This window comes from Scyliorhinus canicula, chromosome 20 (genome assembly GCF_902713615.1).
Source record: "Scyliorhinus canicula chromosome 20, sScyCan1.1, whole genome shotgun sequence".
Classification (NCBI taxonomy): domain Eukaryota; kingdom Metazoa; phylum Chordata; class Chondrichthyes; order Carcharhiniformes; family Scyliorhinidae; genus Scyliorhinus; species Scyliorhinus canicula.
The window spans coordinates 41,712,779-41,733,619 of record NC_052165.1 but is presented as its reverse complement, the minus strand read 5'-3'; the positions used below and the strand labels follow the sequence as shown (position 1 = coordinate 41,733,619).

General features: G+C 50.8%; 1 protein-coding gene across 4 annotated transcripts in view; it reads right to left on the bottom strand.

Annotated features, from left to right (window-relative positions):
- LOC119955111 (synaptotagmin-10-like) overlaps positions 1 to 20,841 on the bottom strand; it is a 121,548-nt gene that overhangs the window by 42,853 nt on the left and 57,854 nt on the right. For 3 of the 4 annotated variants that reach the window (XM_038780996.1, XM_038780994.1, XM_038780997.1), the window contains exons 3-5: positions 10,781 to 11,429; positions 8,829 to 8,949; positions 6,386 to 6,557 (exon numbers count right to left, since the gene is read on the bottom strand). In XM_038780996.1, the coding sequence (XP_038636924.1) occupies positions 6,386 to 6,557; positions 8,829 to 8,949; positions 10,781 to 11,429 (942 nt within the window). Of the gene's footprint in view, positions 1 to 6,385; positions 6,558 to 8,739; positions 8,950 to 10,780; positions 11,430 to 20,841 lie in introns of those variants that run through there. The other variant, XM_038780998.1, reaches the window with a different exon arrangement.

Here is a 20,841-nt window from a genome sequence, read left to right as displayed (position 1 = left end):
CTAGGATCCTAAATCTAAATAAAGGAAACTATGATGGTATGAGGCTCGAGTTGGCTATGATGGATTGAGGAACGTTACTTGAAGGAATGATGGTGGATAGGCAATGGCAAACATTCAAAGAGCGCATGGGTGAACTATAACAATTCTGCATTAGTGTCTGGCACAAAAATAAAACAGAAAAGGTGGCCAAACCATTGCTTACAAGGGAAATTAGAGATACTATCAGATACAAGGAATTGGCCAAAAGAAATGGTAGACCTGAGGATTGGGAACAGTTCAGAATTCAGCAAATGAGGACAAAGGGATTGATTAAGAAGGGGAAAATAGAATATGAAAGTAAGCTTGCGGGGGACATGAAAACTAACTGTAAAAGCTTCTACCAATATGTGAAGAGAAAAAGATTGGTGTAAACAAATGTAGGTCCCTTACAGTCAGAAACTGTGGAATTTATAATGGTGAACAAATAAATGGCTGACCAACTAAATACATACTTTGGTTCTGTCTTCACAAAGGAGGACACAAATAACCGACCAGAAATGTTGGGGAACACAAGGTTCTGTGAGAGGAAGGAACCGGAGGAAATCAGTAATCGTAAGGAAATGGTGTTGGGGAAATTGATGGGATTGAAAGCCAATACATCCCCAGGGTCTGATAATCTACATCCCAGAATACTTAAGAAACTGGCCCTAGAAATAGTGAATGCATTGGTGGTCATCTTCCGAGATTCTATAGACTCTAGAATAGTTCCTACAGATTGGAGAGTAGTAAATGTAACCTAAACCCGGAGGTAGAGAGAAAACAGAATATGATAAACCTGGTGGCATGATGTTGGTAGTGAGGAAAAATGCTGGGGTCCGTAATAAAAGATTTAATAGCCATACACTTGGAAAACAGTTACAGGATCGGACAGAGTCAGCATGGATTTACGAAAGGAAAATCATACTTGACAAATCTACTGGAATTCTTCAAGGACATAACTAGTAGAGTTGATGATGGCGAGCCGGTAGATGTGGTTAATTTGGACTTTCAGAAGTCTTTTGACAAGGTCCCACATAAGAGATTAGTGTGTAAAATTAAAGTGCATGGAATTGGAGACATTGTATGGCACAGCAGTTAGCTCTACTGCCTCACAGCGTCTGCGACCCGGGTTCAATTCCGGCCTTGGGTGACAGTTTGTGTGGAATTCGCACATTCTCCCCGTGTCTGCGTGACAGGGGAACGGGCTGTGGGGCCGGGGTGACCTCCCAAAGGACTGGAGCGGTGCTCAAGCACAGCCTGCAAGGCAGCCATCTTGCTGCATACCCCACTGACCATCCATCTTGGCCCCTGGTTCTGCAGACTGACACTGGCCGTATGGGACCCCCACCCTTGCACCCCAGTCTCCGCCATACCCCGCTCGCTTCCCCGACTGCAACCCGCTGGCGGGGTATCAGGCAGCCCACTAAAGGGCAATGCCTACTGTAGCCCCTACAAGGGCACTAGGCAGGAGCCACGGTGCGTACCGCTGTCATGGGCAGCGCAGCTGACGGTATGCCAGGCAGCAGGGATGGGCACCAGAGGTTACTACGGTGCCAGACAATGACGGGACTAAGGGTGTGGACATGGGGGGTTCATGCGGAGGAAGAGCTTGCAGTGCCAACTGAGGCCACCATATAGCCCGGTTGACCTGGTTGGGCATGGGGGTACACACCATGCCAACATGTCGGCCTTTCAACCCATGCAGACAATGGATATTGGAATTCAACGAGCAGTGGTGGCCTTCCTGCTAGTCACCGCAGCCCTGGGGATGTCCTGTGGCTGTACAAGCTGGAGCTGCTCGAGAAGGAGCAGAAAGCTGCAGCAGCCGAGCATGCTGCAGAGGGACAGGTGGCAGCCTCCCAGGTTGGAGAGCTGCTGAACAGGATGGTGCGATGGGCGAGGCGCAAAGGAGGCGCTGCATGAGGCCTCAAGTGTATTGGCAATGCCTGTCATTCAAGGGCCTACCGGACCGGACATGCTGTCAAAGACTGTGGCTGAGCAGGGACACATACCTGCCAGATGATGGCATACCTGGCACCGCAGGGGAATGGGGTAAGGACACCCGCTCCTGGTGGCCATCAAGGTGATGGTCGGCAAAACCTTTACGCAACAGGGTCCTTCCAGGTGCCGAGTGGGGACCTGTCCGGGATCTCACAGACCTCAGTGCACAAGTGCACCCATGCCTTCATGGAGGCCCTATATGCCTAGTCGGCTCAATACATCCATTTCAATGTGGACCAAGCCCACCAGCATGCCCCAGGTCCAGGATGTAATCGACAGATGTATGTCCCCCTATGGGCACCTGCGGCTAACAGACCCCGCTACATAAACTGAAAGGGGTTCTACTCGTTGAATGTACAGCTGCACATCATTCACCTCTGCACCCTACTATAGCCGTGCAGTGTCCACAACACCTTCATCCTGGCACACTCGACGATTCCTGACATGTTCGAGATGCACCCCCTTTCCTGGCTGGGGGGTTGGCTCCTGGGTGACAGGGGTTATCCGCTGCGATCGTGGCTGATCGTGGTCCTTCACAACATCGCGCAGCAGAGGGGCAATGTGCTGGAGGAAGAGGAGGAACACCAGGTCTCATCCGACAAAGAGGATGCGGAGGAGGGGAAGGATGGGCCGGACATGGGGCCTAGGCAGCCAGGGGAGACCGCACGACATGTGTGCCAGGGTCAACACACATGGGACGCTTTGATCGCATCCAGGTTCACTGACTGGTTGGGGGAGGGGGGAAACTGGCTAAGGGCACAGACACCGCAACCCACCTCCACAACCCCCACCTCCCCCGTCCCCTTTCGCCCCCGGCCACCCCCTCACCTGCAAGCCCCTCCATCATACATACCCCCCGCACTACAGGGTGCGAGCCCTGGGTTCGCAGTTACACCGGGTCTGGTTCATGGAATGATGATGACAACCCGCTCTGCGATGAGCTATGCTACTCCACATCATTTGACAACATCTGACTCCTGCCCACGGTAGCACTTTCCACTGGGTGATCCCGACATGCGAGCTGGCGATTCCATCACGCGGTCCCATCGAATCCCTGGGTGACAGTGAGGAGCCCAGGCCACCCACATCGTCCACCCATTTCACAAACCCCCCCCTACACAAACCCTACCCGCACCCGGCCAGGCCAGACCTGCCCACCCCTCTGACAGCCCCCACCCCACCCCCCACCTCCCTACACCCCCCCCGGCCAGGCCAGACCTGCCCACCCCTCTGACAGCCCCCACCCCACCTCCCTACCCCCTACACGCCCCCCGGCCAGGCCAGACCTGCCCACCCCTCTGACAGAGTACAGAGGCAGGTTGTAACAGTCGAACAGGTGTTTAATGTGCCCTAGTCCCCACCACTAATCTGTGTCCTGCACCCATGGCAACTTACCGAGTGTCTAACTTTCTGGCCTTACAGGCCCTAATGCTACATCTCGGTGGATCCCAGACAGTACATCGGGAAAGGAGGCGCCCTGTGATCTGGGTCCCCATTGGCGGACATCTTCTGGGACAACTGGTCCTGTATGGACTGGGCTGCTCGGGTGTCCATGCGCTGTGGTGTGGTGCCGCCCTGTTCTGCTGGATGGCCACCAGATGCGCCAGGGACAGGAGAGGCGGAGTCCGAGGTCCTGCAGTGTTCTGGCACCTCCCCTGCGCAAGTCACCACATGGGACCATCACCTCCTCCTCCCTCGGGGTGCCCAATAGCCCCTGGGTTACTCCATGGGACAGGGTGTGAGCGGAGCTATCCCATGAGGCTCCCCTGCCACCTGCTACTGCCAGTCCTAGAGGCCTACTCTGGTCTCGTCCAGGGTCTGCATGTTCGCGGCCATGAAGCACAGGGAGTGGATTGCGCCACATCACCCATTGACTACGCTACCAACTTTTGGGTCTGTGTTACATTAGCCAGTGACTGTGCCATCTCCCTCTGGGGCTGGGCCATCTCCTTTGTGTCTGCACCACGTCTGCCAGCGCCTGGGCAATGCCACCGACATTCCGAGCCATGACCTTCTGTAACTGGGACACGCTCAGAAGCGCCGCAGCAATTTCCAGATGGCTGTCGCACATGGGTGGCAAACCTGTCCTAGGTCTCGGTTTAGGATTATATTTCCTGGAGTTTATAAGAATGAGGGGGTATCTTATAGAAATCTTGAAAAGTCTAACAGTACTAGAGAGGGTAGATGCAGGAAGGGTGTTCCTGACGCGGGAAGTCCAGAACCAGGGGTCACTGTCTAAGGATACGGGGTAAACCATTTTGGACTGAGATGAGGAGAAATTTATTCACCCAGAGACTGGCGTGCCTGTGGAATTTTCTACCGCAGAAAGCAGCTGAGGCCAAAATATTATGGCCGGGATTTTCCGCCGGCTGCCGCTGGAATTGGGAAATGAGATTGAGCGGAAAACCGGTTTTGACGCTAAAATCGTGCCAGACGCCGGTTGCACGCCAAATTGCAATTCTCCGGTGCCTCAAAAGCAGCATCAATGCATTCCACTCCGCACAACCTGGAAGCACTGTTGGCATATCATTATTGGGCATGAGCCAGTATTCTCCAGGGTCTACGCAATGCTCCGCCTCCTCTAGGGCAAATTCCCCATGGCGAGCTTCACTTGTCCTTTTAGAAATCGTGAAACTGGCGCTGTGGCTGCTGGGGGAGTGAGAGGGGGTACGGAAAGTGTCCAACATCGCCATAGTTTGCTGACAGTTGTGCTGCTGGCTGGGGGGGCTTCTGCTAGGGCCGGGAGGGGGTTGGGGGAGAGTAGTGGAGAATGGCCAGGAGTTGGGCTTTGGGGTCGGGGTGGACACCACGGAACACCATTGCTGCAGCCGACAAGGCAGCCATGCAGCTTCACACGTCGCTGACTGCCCACTGTGAACTTAGGGCCAGAGATGTTATGGGTGTCTCCCCAGGCCACCCCCCCCCCTCCCCCACCTCCAGGAGCCCTCTGGCCCCAGCTGACCCATCGGTGGGATGGGTATGCTCCAGCGCAGCCAGTACCATCTTGTTGTCTGGGATGAGCGTGTGTGGTGATTGTAATGTGTATATGCAGCTGAGCTTGTCAGCCTCCCGAGTGTCAAACTGGCGAATCCAGCAGTGTTTCTAATTGGAATTCATTGGGCGGCATTGTCCGACCCCCCCCACCGGGTCGGAGAATCGCCGGGGGTCAGCATGAATCCCGCCCCCGCCACCCTCTGAATTCTCTGGCCACCCGCCTCGGAGAATGGCAGGGACCGGCACGACGCAATGGCCCCGGGGATGGCCAAATTCTCCGGGCCGTGGTGGCCCGCAGTCCCGCCTGTTTAACGAGGGTCCCACCGGCGTAAATCAAGCTTGGTCCCTACCGGTGGGACCCAGCTCCGTGGGCAGCCTCCGTGGTCCTCGGGGGGGGGGGGGGGGGGGGGGCGATCTGGCCCCAGGGGGGCCTGTGCCGTGGGGGAACTCTATTCCTCCGCATCGGCCGCTGTGGTCCTCCGCGATGGCTGATGCGAAGATGAACCTCCCTTGCATGAGCCGGGATGATGCCAGCACACGCTGGCGCTCCCGCGCATGCACCAACTCGCGCCGGCCGGCGGAGGCCCTTCAGCGGCAGTTGGCGTGGCACCAAGCCGCTTCCCCGCCGACCGAAGGGGCGCAAACCACTCCGGGGCGGGCCTAGCCCCTGAAGGTGCGTAGGATTCATCCGACGTCGGAGTGGTTCACGCCACTCCTCGACGCCGTGACCCCCCGCCTCGCCGGGTAAGGGAGAATCCCGCCCATTGTGCTCCACATGGCGCCGGTGCTAGCCCCTCAGCCATCGCTGAATCGGCACAGGTGCGGCGCCAGTTTTGCTGTTGTAGAATTCCATGAATCCTGTCCCGGGGTCAACATTAGTCTCAGGAATGGAGAATTCCGCCCTATATGTTTTCAAGATTCAGAGCTTGGGTAAAAGGGATCAATGGATATGGGGGGAAGCGGGAACATGTTACTGAGTTGGATGATCAGCTATGATCATAATGAATAGCAGAATAGGCTTATAAGGTCAAATGGTCTATCAGGCTCCTGTTTTCTATGTTTTTATGTCACCACCTTCAGCAACCACAGCCTTAGATCTTCCCAAAACAAAAAGGGACCTCACCAACCTGAGCAACCTTGGTGGGATCAGCACCATGTCCTCAAAAAGGAACATCCTGAGGCTAAAGGTGATTAACATTGCTATCGCAGGCTTTCCATCCTTGGAAATATTTGTCTTTTTAAATGGAAACAATCCCCACCATGTTATTTTCTGGCACCTAGCCAGGCCTTCATTGTTGCAGATTGCTAACTTTGGTGAATAATCTATATATGCAGCAGGGAAAATGGTAAAACAGCTGGAAGGGAAACTCACCGATCATAGTCCATGACTGTAATCGAGAGGCTGATTTGATCCATACTCTCTGGAGGAATGTCAAAGATGATGGCCTCATTGTAAACCGGGTTGAGAGTGTTCTTCTTTGTGGTGGTTTTTCGCTTTTTCAGTCTTCGTCCATCGCAAATTAAAGACACTTTAACATACGGGTCTGAAAGATGAACAGGTATTTTTACTGCGAAGAGCACTCACCTCCAGCTCTGCCCCCAAAGATTACTCCACCATGTACAAGTCAGGAGTAACCTTCGCTTGCCTGGATTTTCAGACCCCTTCCTGGCCTTGTCCCTCTTTATCTCAGTGATCGCCTCCAAACCCTACAACCCTCCAAGATCTCTGCGTACATCTAATTCTGGCCTCGAGTGACCCTGATTTAATCGCTCGACTGCTGGTGGCCATTCCTTCAGCTTCCTGGGCCCAATCTCTGGAATTCCCTCCTTGACCCTCTCCTTCTCCTGCTCACTTTCCTTCTTCAAACCTGCCTCATTGACCAAGCTTTTAGTTTTCTGCTCACGTGGCTCAGTCTTGGATGAATAACACTCCTATAAAGCGCCTTGGATTGTTTGCACATGTTAAAGGCGCTATATAAATGCAAACTATTGTTGTTGGATGAGTGCAGCTCCAAAAACATTCAAGTAGTCTGCTTGATTGGGACCCTTCCTCTTCAGTTATCGGCCCGAAGTCAAGTCTGACCCACAGCACCACGACCTCCACCATAGGCAGGGTAAGGAGGCAGGTCCCAAATCCACCCTAACCGGAACAGGGGTCTAATCCTATCTGTTGGCACCAATCTGGACCAATATGACTGTCCAGCCAACCAGCCCCCCAAGGAGTTGCTCAGGCAACATCCACTTTTCCTTGCATGTTGCAGCTTGGAGCTATGGATAGTGATGGTAGAGGCTCCAACTTTCTTTCTGCCATATGGCTGACCAGGAATCACTCCCGCTATTAACGCCTGCCATTGATGTTTGAAGGATTTACAAGCTGATAATCAACCTGTTTGGCCTCATCCCTTGGCTATCAGGTCCTGAGGTCGGACTTGAACCTAGAGATTCTGGTTCAGAGGCAGTGATACTACTGGTTTAGCTCACTCAGCTAAATCGCTGGCTTTTAAAGCAGACCAAGCAGGCCAGCAGCATGGTTCGATTCCCGTACCAGCCTCCCCGGACAGGCGCCGGAATGTGGCGACTAGGGGCTTTTCACAGTAACTTCATTGAAGCCTACTCGTGACAATAAGCGATTTTCATTTCACTGAATTTTCACTCTGCCACCAGACCTCCTATTGGCACCCCATCCACCAGTTTAAACATTTACTACCCCCACCACTTGTTCATCATGTCTACAGAATGGGGGCAGCATGGTAGCACAGTGGTTAGCACAGTTGCTTCACAGCTCCAGGGTCCCAGGTTCGATGTCTGGCTTGGGTCACTGTCTGTGCGGAGTCTGCACCCCCCCACCCCCCTCTTCCCCATTGTCTGTGAGGGTTTCCTCCGGGTGCTCCAGTTTAGGTTAGGTGGATTGGCCGTGCTAAATTTCCCTTAGTGTCCAAAAACGATTAGGTGGGATTGCTGGGTTAAGGGGGTAGGGTGGAGGCATGGGCTTGGGTGTGGTGTTCCTTCCAAGAGTCGGTGCAGACTCGATGGGCCAAATGGCCTCCTTCTGCACTGTAAATTCTGTGATTCTATGAATGCACAGAATTCATTGCAGTATATCGCCAAGGCCCCTTCAGCAGCAATTTCCAAACTCGTGACCTCCGTTGTCGTGAAGGGCAAGGGCACCAGGAGCATGGGATCACCATCACTTGCAAGTTCCCTTTCACGTAATACAAAAATCCAACTTGGAGCTACATCGTTGCTCCTTCACTATCACTGGATCATAATCCGGGAATTCCTTCCCTGACAGCATTGTGTGTGTACCTACACCAGATGGACTGCAGGTTCAAGAAACTGACGCGCCACCACATTCTAAGGGAATTTCGGGGTTGAGTAAGAAATGTTGGCCTTGCCAGTGTTGCACAGAACTCAAAATGACTTTTTTGTATAAAGCAAAGACCTCTAGTGCGCACTGACAATTTTAAAATCCATCCACACAGCCAATAATGTGGAACTTGCTGCCTACAAGGGTGGTGGAAGCAGATACAACAAATGATTTCAACAGGAAATTAGCCACCTGAGGGAAATTAACTAACAGTGTTATGGAGATAGAGCAGGAAATGGGACTAACTAGATTGCTTTGCAGAGAACAACTTGGGCTTGATGGGCCAAATGACTTTCTGTGCCGTAATGAATCTATGACTCAATAGCATTTCTATCAGGTCACTTTTTCCTGCCATTCACCTTTGCAACGCTCCCTGAATTAATTTGTTTTATTCCAAATGGCTCCTCCCCCAGCCCTGCCTGGAGTTCTGTTTCTTTGACAGTCGTACCAGAGAATCCTGTAATGTCCATGGCTTTAAGGTTCCTGCATTTAATGACGGTCAGTGTCATTCGACCAGCTGTTGGAAGGTAGCAAAGAGAAAACATAATCTCCCCTAAATCCACGCTTTCCTAACAGAAGAGAAAAAAAGAATTAAAGCGACACTTTTAACATCTCCAAGGTATTGACCTTTCAGTTCCTTTCAGAGGTAGTGAACTCAATCAATGATTTAAAACTTAAAAGGAATTATTCACCAAAAAGAATACCTGATTCGTCACACTGCTTGTCCAACATCCTTGAAAAAAAAAAGCAAAATACTGCAGATGCTGGAAATCTGAAATAAAAACAGAAAGTTCTGGAACTACTCAACAGGTCAGGCAGCAGCTGTGCCAAGAAAAAGTGAATTAATGCTTTGAGTCAAACATGACTCTCCTTTGGAACCTGTCAGTTCTGAAGGAGAGTCATATTCGACTTGAAACATCAACTTTGTTTCTCTCCCAACATATGCTAACTGACCTGCTGATTATTTTCTGTTATCTTTATGACAAAACTTTCAATCACCTTCCCTAATATCTCCTTATGTGGTTCGCTCCTGTGAAGCGCCGTGGCATCTTTTACATTAACGGAATAAATAAACATTTATATCGTGCCTTAGGATGTTCCAAAGTTCTTCACAGTCAGTGAGTTGTTTCTGAAGTGTAGATTCTATGGTTTTGTAGCCAAACCAAAGAATCAACATGAACATAACAAGTTCCCATGGACGGTGTTGGTATTGGTTTGCAGCGTGATGTTGGCTTGGACAAATAAAATGTTCTACATAGAGCTACGGGTTCAAGTGTGTCTATGGTTTAACATATCACTGCAAGAATGGGGAGGGTATAACTGCGCACAAACAGGGCAATAGCCAATCAGCCGCCCTCCCAACCCCCAATCTTTAAACTCTAAATTTGGGCAATAGCCAATCAGCAGTCCTTTTCTAACCTCTAAAACCAGAAAATAGTCATTAACAGCCCTTTTTTAAACTCTTGAGATAGCCAATGGTAAGGACTTCATACGACTTCACATAGGCAGATAACAATTGACCTATTTACTCGCAATACTACAATTACACGACTCCTCACTGTTATATTATACTTTGTGGTAATATGTCATTATTCCTTGCCTTGTGATCCGAATGGTCGGATGAGTGATGATAAAGAAATCACCAATCTTAATATTGAAGCAAAACTAATTTATTGAATAATTATTAAATTAAATAGAGTTTGCACACTCTGCAGAACTATAACTATTAATAAAGTAAGGTTGAGTCTGTTAAACAGTAATTTATAATCTAGTATTAACTAACGATGTCCTCGTGCTACTTCTCTCTAATCTAAACTACTCCTTGAGCTGTGATCAATACCTCTCCTCTGCTAACACGCTACCCAAGATTCCCTGAGGTCTGATATTTATATTGGGAAATGGTGGTGCCCCCTAGTGTTTGAATTACACTGAGATGTAATAATTAACCATTCACTGGCGTACCTATATACATATCCTCCCAATTAGCGGGGGGGGGGGAGTAGCCTCTGCCCACGCCCCCCCCCCCTCCCCAATCGCCTGGGGAGTTCATATTCCAAGGTGCAGGAGGGGAACCATATACAATATAGGGTTTGGCCCCTGAGGGGGCCAACAACACTAAAATTGGGCAATAGCCATTTCCCCCTTTTCATGCCCAAATTTCTTTTTTATTTAAATAACTCCAATATTGTTGGTTGCCTACCACCAAATTTGCAAAATGGTTAAATATCAATTTCAGTATCACTCTTCCATTGTAGAGCACTGCAACATTGTGCTTGTGTGCTGGAGTGGGTCTTGAACCCACAAACCTCTAGACTAAGAAGCAAGCATATTACCAACTGGATACCTGGGAACATTACAGAAGGTGATAAGGTTTCCATTATTGGCAACAATCATACTCACTGTTTTGACACAAATTATGTCTCTCCAGATTGTGTCTTCTTTGGGAATGTCCATCAACTCGAACAGGTTATCCACAATTACCTCTCCAATCATGTCGTGTCTAGAAAATCGATCAAAGTCAAAAACACTGAAATGCAGCTTCCTGTTGTTGAGATGGTCTAACGGCACGGGAAACTGAAATGTCTCATTAAAGATGGGATTGAGTGTCTTTCTGTGAACTCGAGTCTGGAATTTCTTTTTCCGATCTGGCAGCAGGTAAATTTTAACGTAAGGGTCCGAGGTTCCAGAGAAGTCTTTTGCTGGCAAGTCCAAGGATTTGAGAATTGTTACAACCAAATGCTCGTTCTCATAATCGTACTTCAGAGTAAGGTTTAGCTTTCCACTGGTTTTCACATCCTCTTTCTCACCATCCTGTGAGTCGACTGACTTCTGTTTGTAGAGCTCCGGTTTAATTCGTCCGATGCTGGTAGTTGTCACTCCTCTCTGTAAACTGTCCCTTTGCAAACTGTCCCTCTGTAAACTGTCCCTCTGTGAACCATCCTTCTGCAAACTGTCCCTTTGCAAACTGTCCTTCTGCACACTATCCATGCTGAAATCAACACTCGAAACATGCATTTGCCTGGGTAAATGCCTTCTGAAGGAATTATGCCTGCAAAAGATAGATGGATCACTCCCTTATGAATCAATCTTAATATCACTGTACAGTTATTACTTTTGATTCAGATTAAATCAAAGTTGTATCAGATGCAGATTTTTCGCAAAATTTAGCATCCCCTTCTTCTCCTCAACCGACAGAAAGAAAATCTGATATCAAAATGTGTAGCTCATAAGCTTAAACTCTGTCAACACTCTTAAGAAATGATGTGGCGATGCCGGCGTTGGACTGGGGTGAGCACAGTAAGAAGTCTTACAACACCAGGTTAAAGTCCAACAGGTTTGTTTCAAACACTAGCTTTCGGAGAACTGCTCCTTCCTCCTTCCTCACCTGAGGAAGGAGCAGTGCTCCGAAAGCTAGTGTTTGAAACAAACCTGTTGGACTTTAACCTGGTGTTGTAAGACTTCTTACTGTACTCTTAAGAAAGGCAGACTTGCAGTAGGAGGGTTTTTTTTCACGATTTTAGAATGTTCCAAAGTGCTTTCCAGCCAATGAACTACTTTTGAAGTGTGGTCGTTGTTGTATTGCAGGACGTGTGGCAGGTCAACTCGAGCACAGCAAGCTCCCACAAGCAGCCATGTAATAATTACTTGTTTTAAATTTTGATTGAGGGATAAATATGGGCCACGGCACCACAGGACACACCCTCTCCCCCTCCCAGGAAACACGCAACAGGAGTTCGCTGTCGGCGGGACCAAAAGATCCTGCCAGTGGGAATGGCTGAAATATTCCGGCACTGTACTCAAATTCCTGGAGTCAGACTTCAACCCACGACCTTCTGACTCAGAGGTGAGAGTGCTGGCACTAAGGGAAAACTTTTCTGATTGACAAAAATGTGCTTTGTATAGGAAGGTCCATTTTGGTCATTTTCTGTTGTACGTGCAATCACATGATTAAACAAAATGGAGTTATTGACCAATCACAGTGATCAATCTCTATCAATGAGTCAACAACAGACCCAGACGGGAGGTGAGGAAAACTCCGAGTGATTGAGTGATTTTTGATTACAGATCCAAACACACCCGTTGCTCCCAGACAAACTCCACTCACAACATGTCATACTTTACATTACATAGTGTTCCAGAATATAAATTGGGAAGCAATCTTTCAAATTACACATGGGTGAATCAACATTTTCTGCTTCCAGCATTTCCCAGGGGTGTCTGTTCTGTAAATAGAATACTCGATCATTGAAATATCGGTCTCAATTTGATACAAATTTGATGAGCAGAGAGGATGAGTTTTGATATCCTGGATTTCGTAGTTTTGTTGACAAAGTGTATGTATTTTTTTTACAATAATGTACCCACCTGGAAGTCAGCAGATTGACAGTAGCTCCCAGTCAGTCAGAGTGAACTCTGAAGGAGGCTGCAGTTGCAGGATGGCTGGTTGTAGGTAAAGATAGGGAGGCTGAGGGGCAAGGTAGTTGGCTGAGGGGCCAGGTAGGGAGGTTGCAGGTACAGGCAGGGAGGTCTGGCCTTGCTGTGCATCAAGAACCAGCTGTCGAGCCAAGTGAGCTAAACCAGCCCGTGTTGTGGTGCAGGTAGTAGACTGAGGGCCCAGGTATGGAGGCTGAGGATCCATGTAGGGAGGCTGGGGGTTCAGGTAGGGAGGTTGTGAATACAGGTAGGGATGCTAAAGGTACAGGCTGGGAGACTGGGAGTACAGGTATGTATGCTAAAGTTACAGGTTGGGAGGTTGGGGATATAGTTGCAATGTTGTGCTATAGGTAGGCAGGTTGCAGATGCAGGAAGCTCATGTACAGGTAGGGAAGCTCAGGTACAGGTAGGGAAGCTCAGGTACAGGTCGGGGAGTCTCTGAGTACAGATAGGGAGGCTATGGGAATATGTATGTGAGGTTGTGAGTACAGGTAGGAAGGCTGTTAATACATGTAGTGAGAAAGCTGTGGGTACAGATAGGGTGGCTGCGAGTACAGGTAGGGAGGCTGCGTAGAGGGAGTGAGGCTGCATGTACAGGCGACACGATAACACAGTAGTTAGCACTGTTACTTCACAGTGCCAGGGACTCTGGTTCAATTTCTGGTTGGGTCACAGTCTGTGTGGAGTCTCACGTTCTCCCCGTGTCTGCGTGGGTTTCGTCTGGGCGCCCCGGTTTCCTCCCACAAGTCCCAGAAGATGTGCTGTTAGGTGAATTAGATAGTCTGAATTCTCCCTCAGTGTACCCCAACAGGCACCGGAGTGTGGCATCTTGGGGATTTTCACGGTATTTGGATTGCAGCCTACTTGTGACACTAATAAAGATTGTTATTATTATTAGTGAGGCTACGGGTACAGGTAGCGAAGCTATGGCTATAGGTAGTGAGGCTGTGGGTACAGGTAACGAGGTTGTGGATACAGGTGGGGAGGCTGCTGGTACAGGTGTGGTGGCTGGGAGTAGAGGTATGGGTAGTGAGATTGCGAGGACAGGTTGAGAGGCTGCATGTACAGGAATAGAGTCTGTGGGTATGGGTAGGGAGGTTATGGATACAGGTAGTGAGGCTGTGGGTACAGGTAGGGGTTGATGCACCATTAATTGGACACGAGACGAAGATGTGATCCAAACAAAAGGGTTTAATGCACAAGATGTGTGCCCGGCAGCAGACGTACAGAAGAATGGCCGACTGCTAGGAAGCACGGGTTCTTATATCCCGCCTTGTAGGTGGAGCTACCTACCTCTCAGCCAATCGGCTGAGAGGCACATGACTTACCCGGGCCAATGGGCAGCGAGTCCTCTGCACCAATAGCAGTTCACTTCTAAGGTACCGTAATACCCCTGGCGAGTGGAGGGCGTCTGGGAGGACCTCTTGCCAGTGGGAGACTGGGAGATTTCTGGACTGTAGGGCCAGCAGGACGGTCTTCCAGACCGTACCTTTCTCCCTCTCGACCTGTCCGTTACCCCGGGGGTAATAACTGGTCATCCTGCTGGAGGCGATGCCCCTGCTGAGCAGGAATTGATGCAGCTCGTCACTCATAAATGAAGACTCCCGATCGCTATGAATGTATGCGGGGTAACTTAACAGGGAGAAAATGCTATGCAGGGCTTTGTTAATGGTGGTCGTGGTCATGTTGGGGCAGGGGATGGCAAAAGGGGAACGGGAGTACTCGTCAATCACGTTGAGGAAGTATATGTTGCAGTTGTTGGAGGGGAGGGGACCTTTGAAGTCCATGCTGAGACGTTCAAAGGGGCGGGAAGCTTTTATCAGGTGCGCTCGTTCAGGGTGGTAGATGTGCGGCTTGTACTCCGCGCAGATGTGGCAGTCCCTGGTCACTGTCCTAACCTCCTCGATGGAATAGGGCAGGTTGCGGGGTCTCTATGAAATGGAAAAAGCAGGTGACCCCCGGGTAGCAGAGGTCCGTGTGGAGGGCTCGGAGGCGGTCCACTTGTGCGTTGGCACAGGTGCCGCGGGACAGGGCATCGGGAGGCTCATTTAGCTTCCCAGGACGGTACAAGATGTCATAGTTGTACGTGGACAACTCAATCCTCCACCGCAAGATTTTATCGTTCTTTATCTTGCCCCTCTGTGCATTATCAAACATGAAAGGCACAGACCGTTGGTTTTGTGAGGAGGGTAAACCTCCTGCCTGCCAGATAGTGCCTCCAATGTCGCACAGCTTCAACTATGGCCTGTGCTTCCTTCTCGACCGAGGAATGGTGGAGGGTACGGGAGCAGACGTACAGAAGAATGGCCGACTGCCGGGAAGCACGGGTTCTTATATCCTGCCTTGTAGGCGGAGCTATCTACCTCTCAGCCAATCGGCTGAGAGGCACATGACTTACCCTGGCCAATGGGCAGCGAGTCCTCTGCACCAATAGCAGCTCACTTCTAAGGTACCGTAATACCCCTAGTCATACTACCACAGGGGTGCTATAGGTACAGTTGGTGAGGCTGTGGGTACAGATAGATGGGCTGCAGGTATGGGTAGGGAAGTTGTGGGTACAGGTGGAGAGGCTGTGGGTACACGTAGGGAGGCTGCAGGTATAGGTAGAGAGGCTGAGGGTACAGGTAGGGAGGCTATGGTTACAGGTAATGAGGCTACAGGTACAGGTAGGATTGGATGGTGTATTTACATGGAGGAAGATCTGATTGGGAGAGCTTATGGAGGAAGCTTTCCCGCCTCTCTCTCTTGGCCCACAAGCAGTGCTATTAAGGTACTTACATCTTCTCTGAAGTTGCCAAGTTTGCTGTAGTCTGGAAACCATGGATCGCCACTGTTCAAACTGCAAAGCAGGTTAAATCCAGCCTCATTAAAATATTTAAATCACCAGCCTGCCTCATGGGACACAGATGGTTGCCTAACCCTTGTGTTGCCTCTGATAAACCCTGATTGGGTTGATTTTAACGTCTTACCTGACCCCGACCTACCCCCTTTAGGAGTTAAGATTCAGCTCTTTGTTTCCGCATGTTAGTTTTGAGATTTCCCCCTTCCAGTGCCCTCTGGACCTACTGTTCTAGGCAGGGTGAAACAAGTTGTTATAGTCAACAGTATCCACTCCCCTTTACATTCCTTCTCGACCGAGGAATGGCGGATTTTGGAAGTGTTGAGGGTACGGTAGAAGAAGGCCACGGGTCTGCCCGCTTGGTTGAGGGTGGCCGCCAGAGCAACATCAGACGCGTCGCTCTCGATCTGAAAGGGGAGGGACTCGTCGATAGCGCGCATCGTGGCCTTTGCAATGTCTGCTTTGATGCGGCTAAAGGTCTGGCGGGCCTCCACCGACAGGGGAAATGTGGCTGATTGGATGAGGGGACGGGCTTTGTCTGCGTAATTGGGGACCCACTGGCCGTAATATGAAAAAAAGCCCAAACAGTGCTTGAGGGCTTTGAGGGAGTGGGGGAGGGGGAGCTCCATCAGGGGGTGCATGCGTTCTGGGTCGGGGCCTATCACTCCGTTACGCACTACGTATCCGTGGATGGCTAGACGGTCGGTGCTAAACACGCATTTATCCTTATTGTAGGTCAGGTTAAAGAGTTTTGCGGTACGGAAGGATTTGCGGAGGTTGGGGTCGTGGTCCTGCTGGCCGTGGCCGCAGATGGTGACATTGTCGAGATATGGGAAAGTTGCCCGTAAACTGTGCTGGTCAACCATTCAGTCCATCTCACTTTGGAAGACCGAGACGCCATTCGTGACACCAAAAGGAACCCTTAAAAAATGGTAGAGTCGCCCATCCGCTTTGAACGCAGTGTACTTTCAGTCACTCGTGCGGATGGGGAGCTGGTGGTAGGCGGACTTAAGGTCTACAGTGGAAAAAACCTTGTACTGCGCGATCCTGTTGACCAGGTCGGAGATACATGGGAGAGGATATGCGTCCAGCTGCGTAAACTTGTTGATGGTCTGACTGTAGTCTATGACAATCCGATTTTTCTCCCCGGTCTTAACCACCAGCACTTGTGCTCACCACCGGCTGTTGCTAGCCTCGATAACCCCTTCCTTCAGAAGCCTTTGGACTTCGGACCTGATGAAGGTCCAGTCCTAGGCACTGTACCGTCTGCTCCTGGTGGCGACGGGTTTGCAATCCGGGGTGAGGTTTGCAAACAAGGATGGGGGATCAACCTTGAGGGACGCGAGGCTGCAGACAATGAGGGGGGGGCATAGGGCCGCCAAATGTGAATGTTAAGCTCTGGAGGTTGCACTGGAAATCTAATCCCAGGAGTGCTGCCGCGCAGAGGTGGGGAAGGACGAAAAGCTTATAGTTTTTAAACTTCCTCCCCTGGACCGTGAGGGCCGCTATGCAGCACCCTGTGACTTGGACCGAGTGAGAACCGGAGGCCAAAGCGATTCTTTGTTTTACCGGGTAAACGGGAATGCGCAGCGTCGTACCGTGGCGGGGTGGACAAAACTTTCCATGCTCCCGGAGTCCAACAGGCAACTCGTCTCGTGGCAGTTGAGGAAGATCTTCGTGGTCACCGTGGAAAGCGTGCGGGGCCGTGACTGATCCAACGTTACTGAGACGAGTCGTGGCAGGAACTCCGAGTCGTCATCCGGTAGCGAGTGGTAACTTACGGGGTCCTTGGTGCCGATCCAAGATGGCAGTGCCCGTCGGCCGCACGTGGTGGGGGGTGAACAAAACGGCGGCGCCTGGGGATCGCACGTGGTGTCGGGGGCCCAAAATAGTGGTGCCCAGAGATTACTCGTGGCAGTGGGGGGTGGGGGCAGCGAGGTCCGCGGGCAGTGCGGAGCACGTGAGGAGCGCAGGGGGGGGGGGGGGGGGACCCGCGGTCGCTGCTTGGGACTGCAGCAATCGCCTTTGACTGACAAACGGCAGCAAAATGGCCCTTTTTGCTGCAGCTTTTACAGGTTGCGGTGCAGGCCGGGCAGCGCTGGTGGGGGTGCTTGGCCTGGCCGCAAAAGTAGCAGTGGGGCCCCGTGGGTTTATCGGGGCGCCCTGTGACGCAGGCCTGAGGGGGTTCCGAGTTAGCGACATCGAGAGAAGAGGCGAGGGTCCGTGAGGCTTAAAGTTTCCTTCTCCAAGAGTCTCTTGCGGATCTGGGAAGATTGAATACCCACAACGAAAGCGTCTCTAATTAAAAGTTTGGTGTGCTCGGCTGCAGAAACTTGTGGGCAGGCGCAGTTTCTCCCCAGAACAAGGAGGGTCTGGTTGAATTCGTCTAAAGACTCACCAGGGAATTGCTGTCTCATGGCCAGCAGGTGCCGTGCGTAGACCTGGTTCACCGGCCGGATGAAATGTCCCTTAAGCAAGTCCATAGCTGCTTCATAGTCTGTTGTGTCCTCTATGAGCTTGTACACGGCGGTGCCCACGCATGAGTGGAGGATGTGCAGTTTTTGTTCCCTCGTCAGGCGGTTTGCGACTGTGCTCAAGTAACTATTGAAACACGCCAGCCAGTGCTTAAATGCAGCTGCTGCATTTGCTGCGTGTGGGCTGAGTCGAAGGCACTCCGGCTTGATACGAAGCTCCATCTTTTAAAACTTGTGCATTAAATTGATGCACCATCAATTGGACACGAGGCGAAGATGTGATCCAAACGTGAGACTGCAGTGCTAACCACTGCGCCACCATGTTGCCCCTCACAGCATAATAATAAGTGACTGCTCCATTACTCAGCTCATCCAGGAATTAAAGGGAAGATTTAATTGATTTATTGTTTAATCACCATTAGTTGCAGTGTGCTGCTTATCCTGGCATTACATTTATGTCGGAAATTAGATATGCCAACTCTGTCTTAATCCCTATTGACATTAAAAATTAATTACCATTTTACCATACAAATTATTGAAACATTGGAATAACTGGAGAAAATTTTCCGTGGGGGTTTTAATCATTATTTTATAAATGTAAGCCTGTTTGACAACTCACACTGGGAGTTGAGAGAAACGGCAGAAAGGTGTAGCAGAGAGGGACTATGAGGCCCTTGTTCATGAAACCCAGAAAGTTAGCATCCAGGTGCTGAAGGTAATAGGAAAGGCAAATGGAATTCTGGCGTTTATTTCAAGGGGGCTGGAGTATAAAAGTAAAGAGGTGTTGTCGCAACTGTACAAGATCCTAGTGATTGGTCTCTGGGGAACCTACAGGTGCCTAATCCCAAAGGGAGACTGTGTCCCCCTGCCCGACATGTTGTGCCATGTAGGCATATTGGGGGTTAGCATGGAGGAAAAGGACCTTTTCGACCAGTGGATCCGACTTATGGCTCCTTGCATGCTTCCGGAGGACGACGGGCGCTCTGGGACTGTCAGCTAGGACGGGAGCGAGACCCCTGAGGTGGACTTCCTGGGGAAAACAAACATCCTCTCATGAGGGGTCACATTGGTGGCGGTACACAGGAGCGACCAGATGGAGTGGAGCGCATCGGGAAGGACCTCCTACCAGCTGGAGACTGGGAAACTTCTAGACCATAGGGCAAGAAGGACTGCCTTCCAGACCGTTGCGTTGTCCCTCTCCACCTGTCCGTTTCCCAGGGGGTTGTAGCTGGCAGTCCTGCTTGAGGCGATGCCCTTGCTAAGCAGGAACTGACGCAGCTCATCACTCATGAAAGAGGAACCCCGATCACTATGGATATAGGTGGGGAAACCGAACAAGGTGAAGAGACCGTGCAGGGCCTTGATGACTGTAGCAGAGGTCATGTCAGAGCATGGTATGGTGAAAAGGGAAACGTGAGTACTCATCAATGATGTTGAGGAAGTACACGTTTTGGTCAGTGGAGGGGAGGGGCCCTTTGAAATCGGCACTGAGGCACTCGAAGGGGCGAGAGCCCTTTACCAGGTGTGCTCAGTCTGGCTGATAGAACTGCGGTTTGCGTTCCGCGCAGACCTGGCAGTTCCTGGTCATGGTCCTGACCTCTTCGATGGAGTAAGGCAGGTTGCAGGCCATGATGAAGTGGAAGAACCGGGTGACCCCTGGGTGACCGAAGTCGGTCTACTTGTGCGCTGGCTCATTGAGCTTCCCAGGTCGATAGACGATATCATAATTATAGGCAGAGAGTTCGATCCTCCACCTTAGGATATGTTATTCTTGATCTTGCCTCGCTGTGTGTTATTGAACACGAAGGCAACCTACCGTTGGTCTGAGTGAATCGCCTACCGGCCAGGTAATGCCTCCAATATCGCCCAGCTTCCACAATGGCTTGGGCTTTCTTTTCGACGGAGGAGTGTCGAATTTCGGAGCCCTGGAGGAGAAGAAAACCACGGGCCTGCCCGCCTGGTTGATGGTAGTTGCCAGGGCAAATTCGGATGCATCACTCTCCACCTGGAACGGGATGGACTCATCTACTGCATGCATCGCTGCTTTAGCAATATCTGCTTTGATGCCGTTGAAGGCCAGGCGGACCTCAGCCGTCAGGGGAAAAACGGTGGATTTAATGAGTGGGCGGGACTTGTCCACATAATTGGGGACACACTAGGCATAGTAGGAGAAGAACCCCAGGCATCTCTTCAGCGCCTTGATGCAGTGGGGGAGGGGAAGTTCCAGAAGGGGGCACATGCGGTCGGGGTCAGGCCCTAGCACTCTGTTTTCCACAAAGTAGCCAAGGATGGCTAGACGGGTTGTGCGGAAAACACATTTCTCCTTATTGTATGTGAAGTTAAGGAGCTTGGCGATGTGCAGGAATTTATGGAGGTTGGCGTCATAGTCCTGCTGGTCATGGCCGCAAATGGTGACATTATCCAGATACAGGAATGTGGCGCGCAGTCCATACTGGCCAACCATTCGGTCCATCTCCCGTTGGAAGACCGAGACCCCATTGGTGACGCCAAAGGGCACACTGAGGAAGTGGTTGAGGCGGCCATCTTCCTCGAAAGCAGTGTATTGGCTGGTGGTACACGGACTTCAAGTTGATGGTGGAGAAGACCCAGTACTGCGCAATCTGATTGACCATGTCAGATATGCGGGGAAGAGGGTACGCATCGCTGCGTGTAGCGGTTGATGGTCTGACTGTAGTCGAAAACCATCCGGTGCT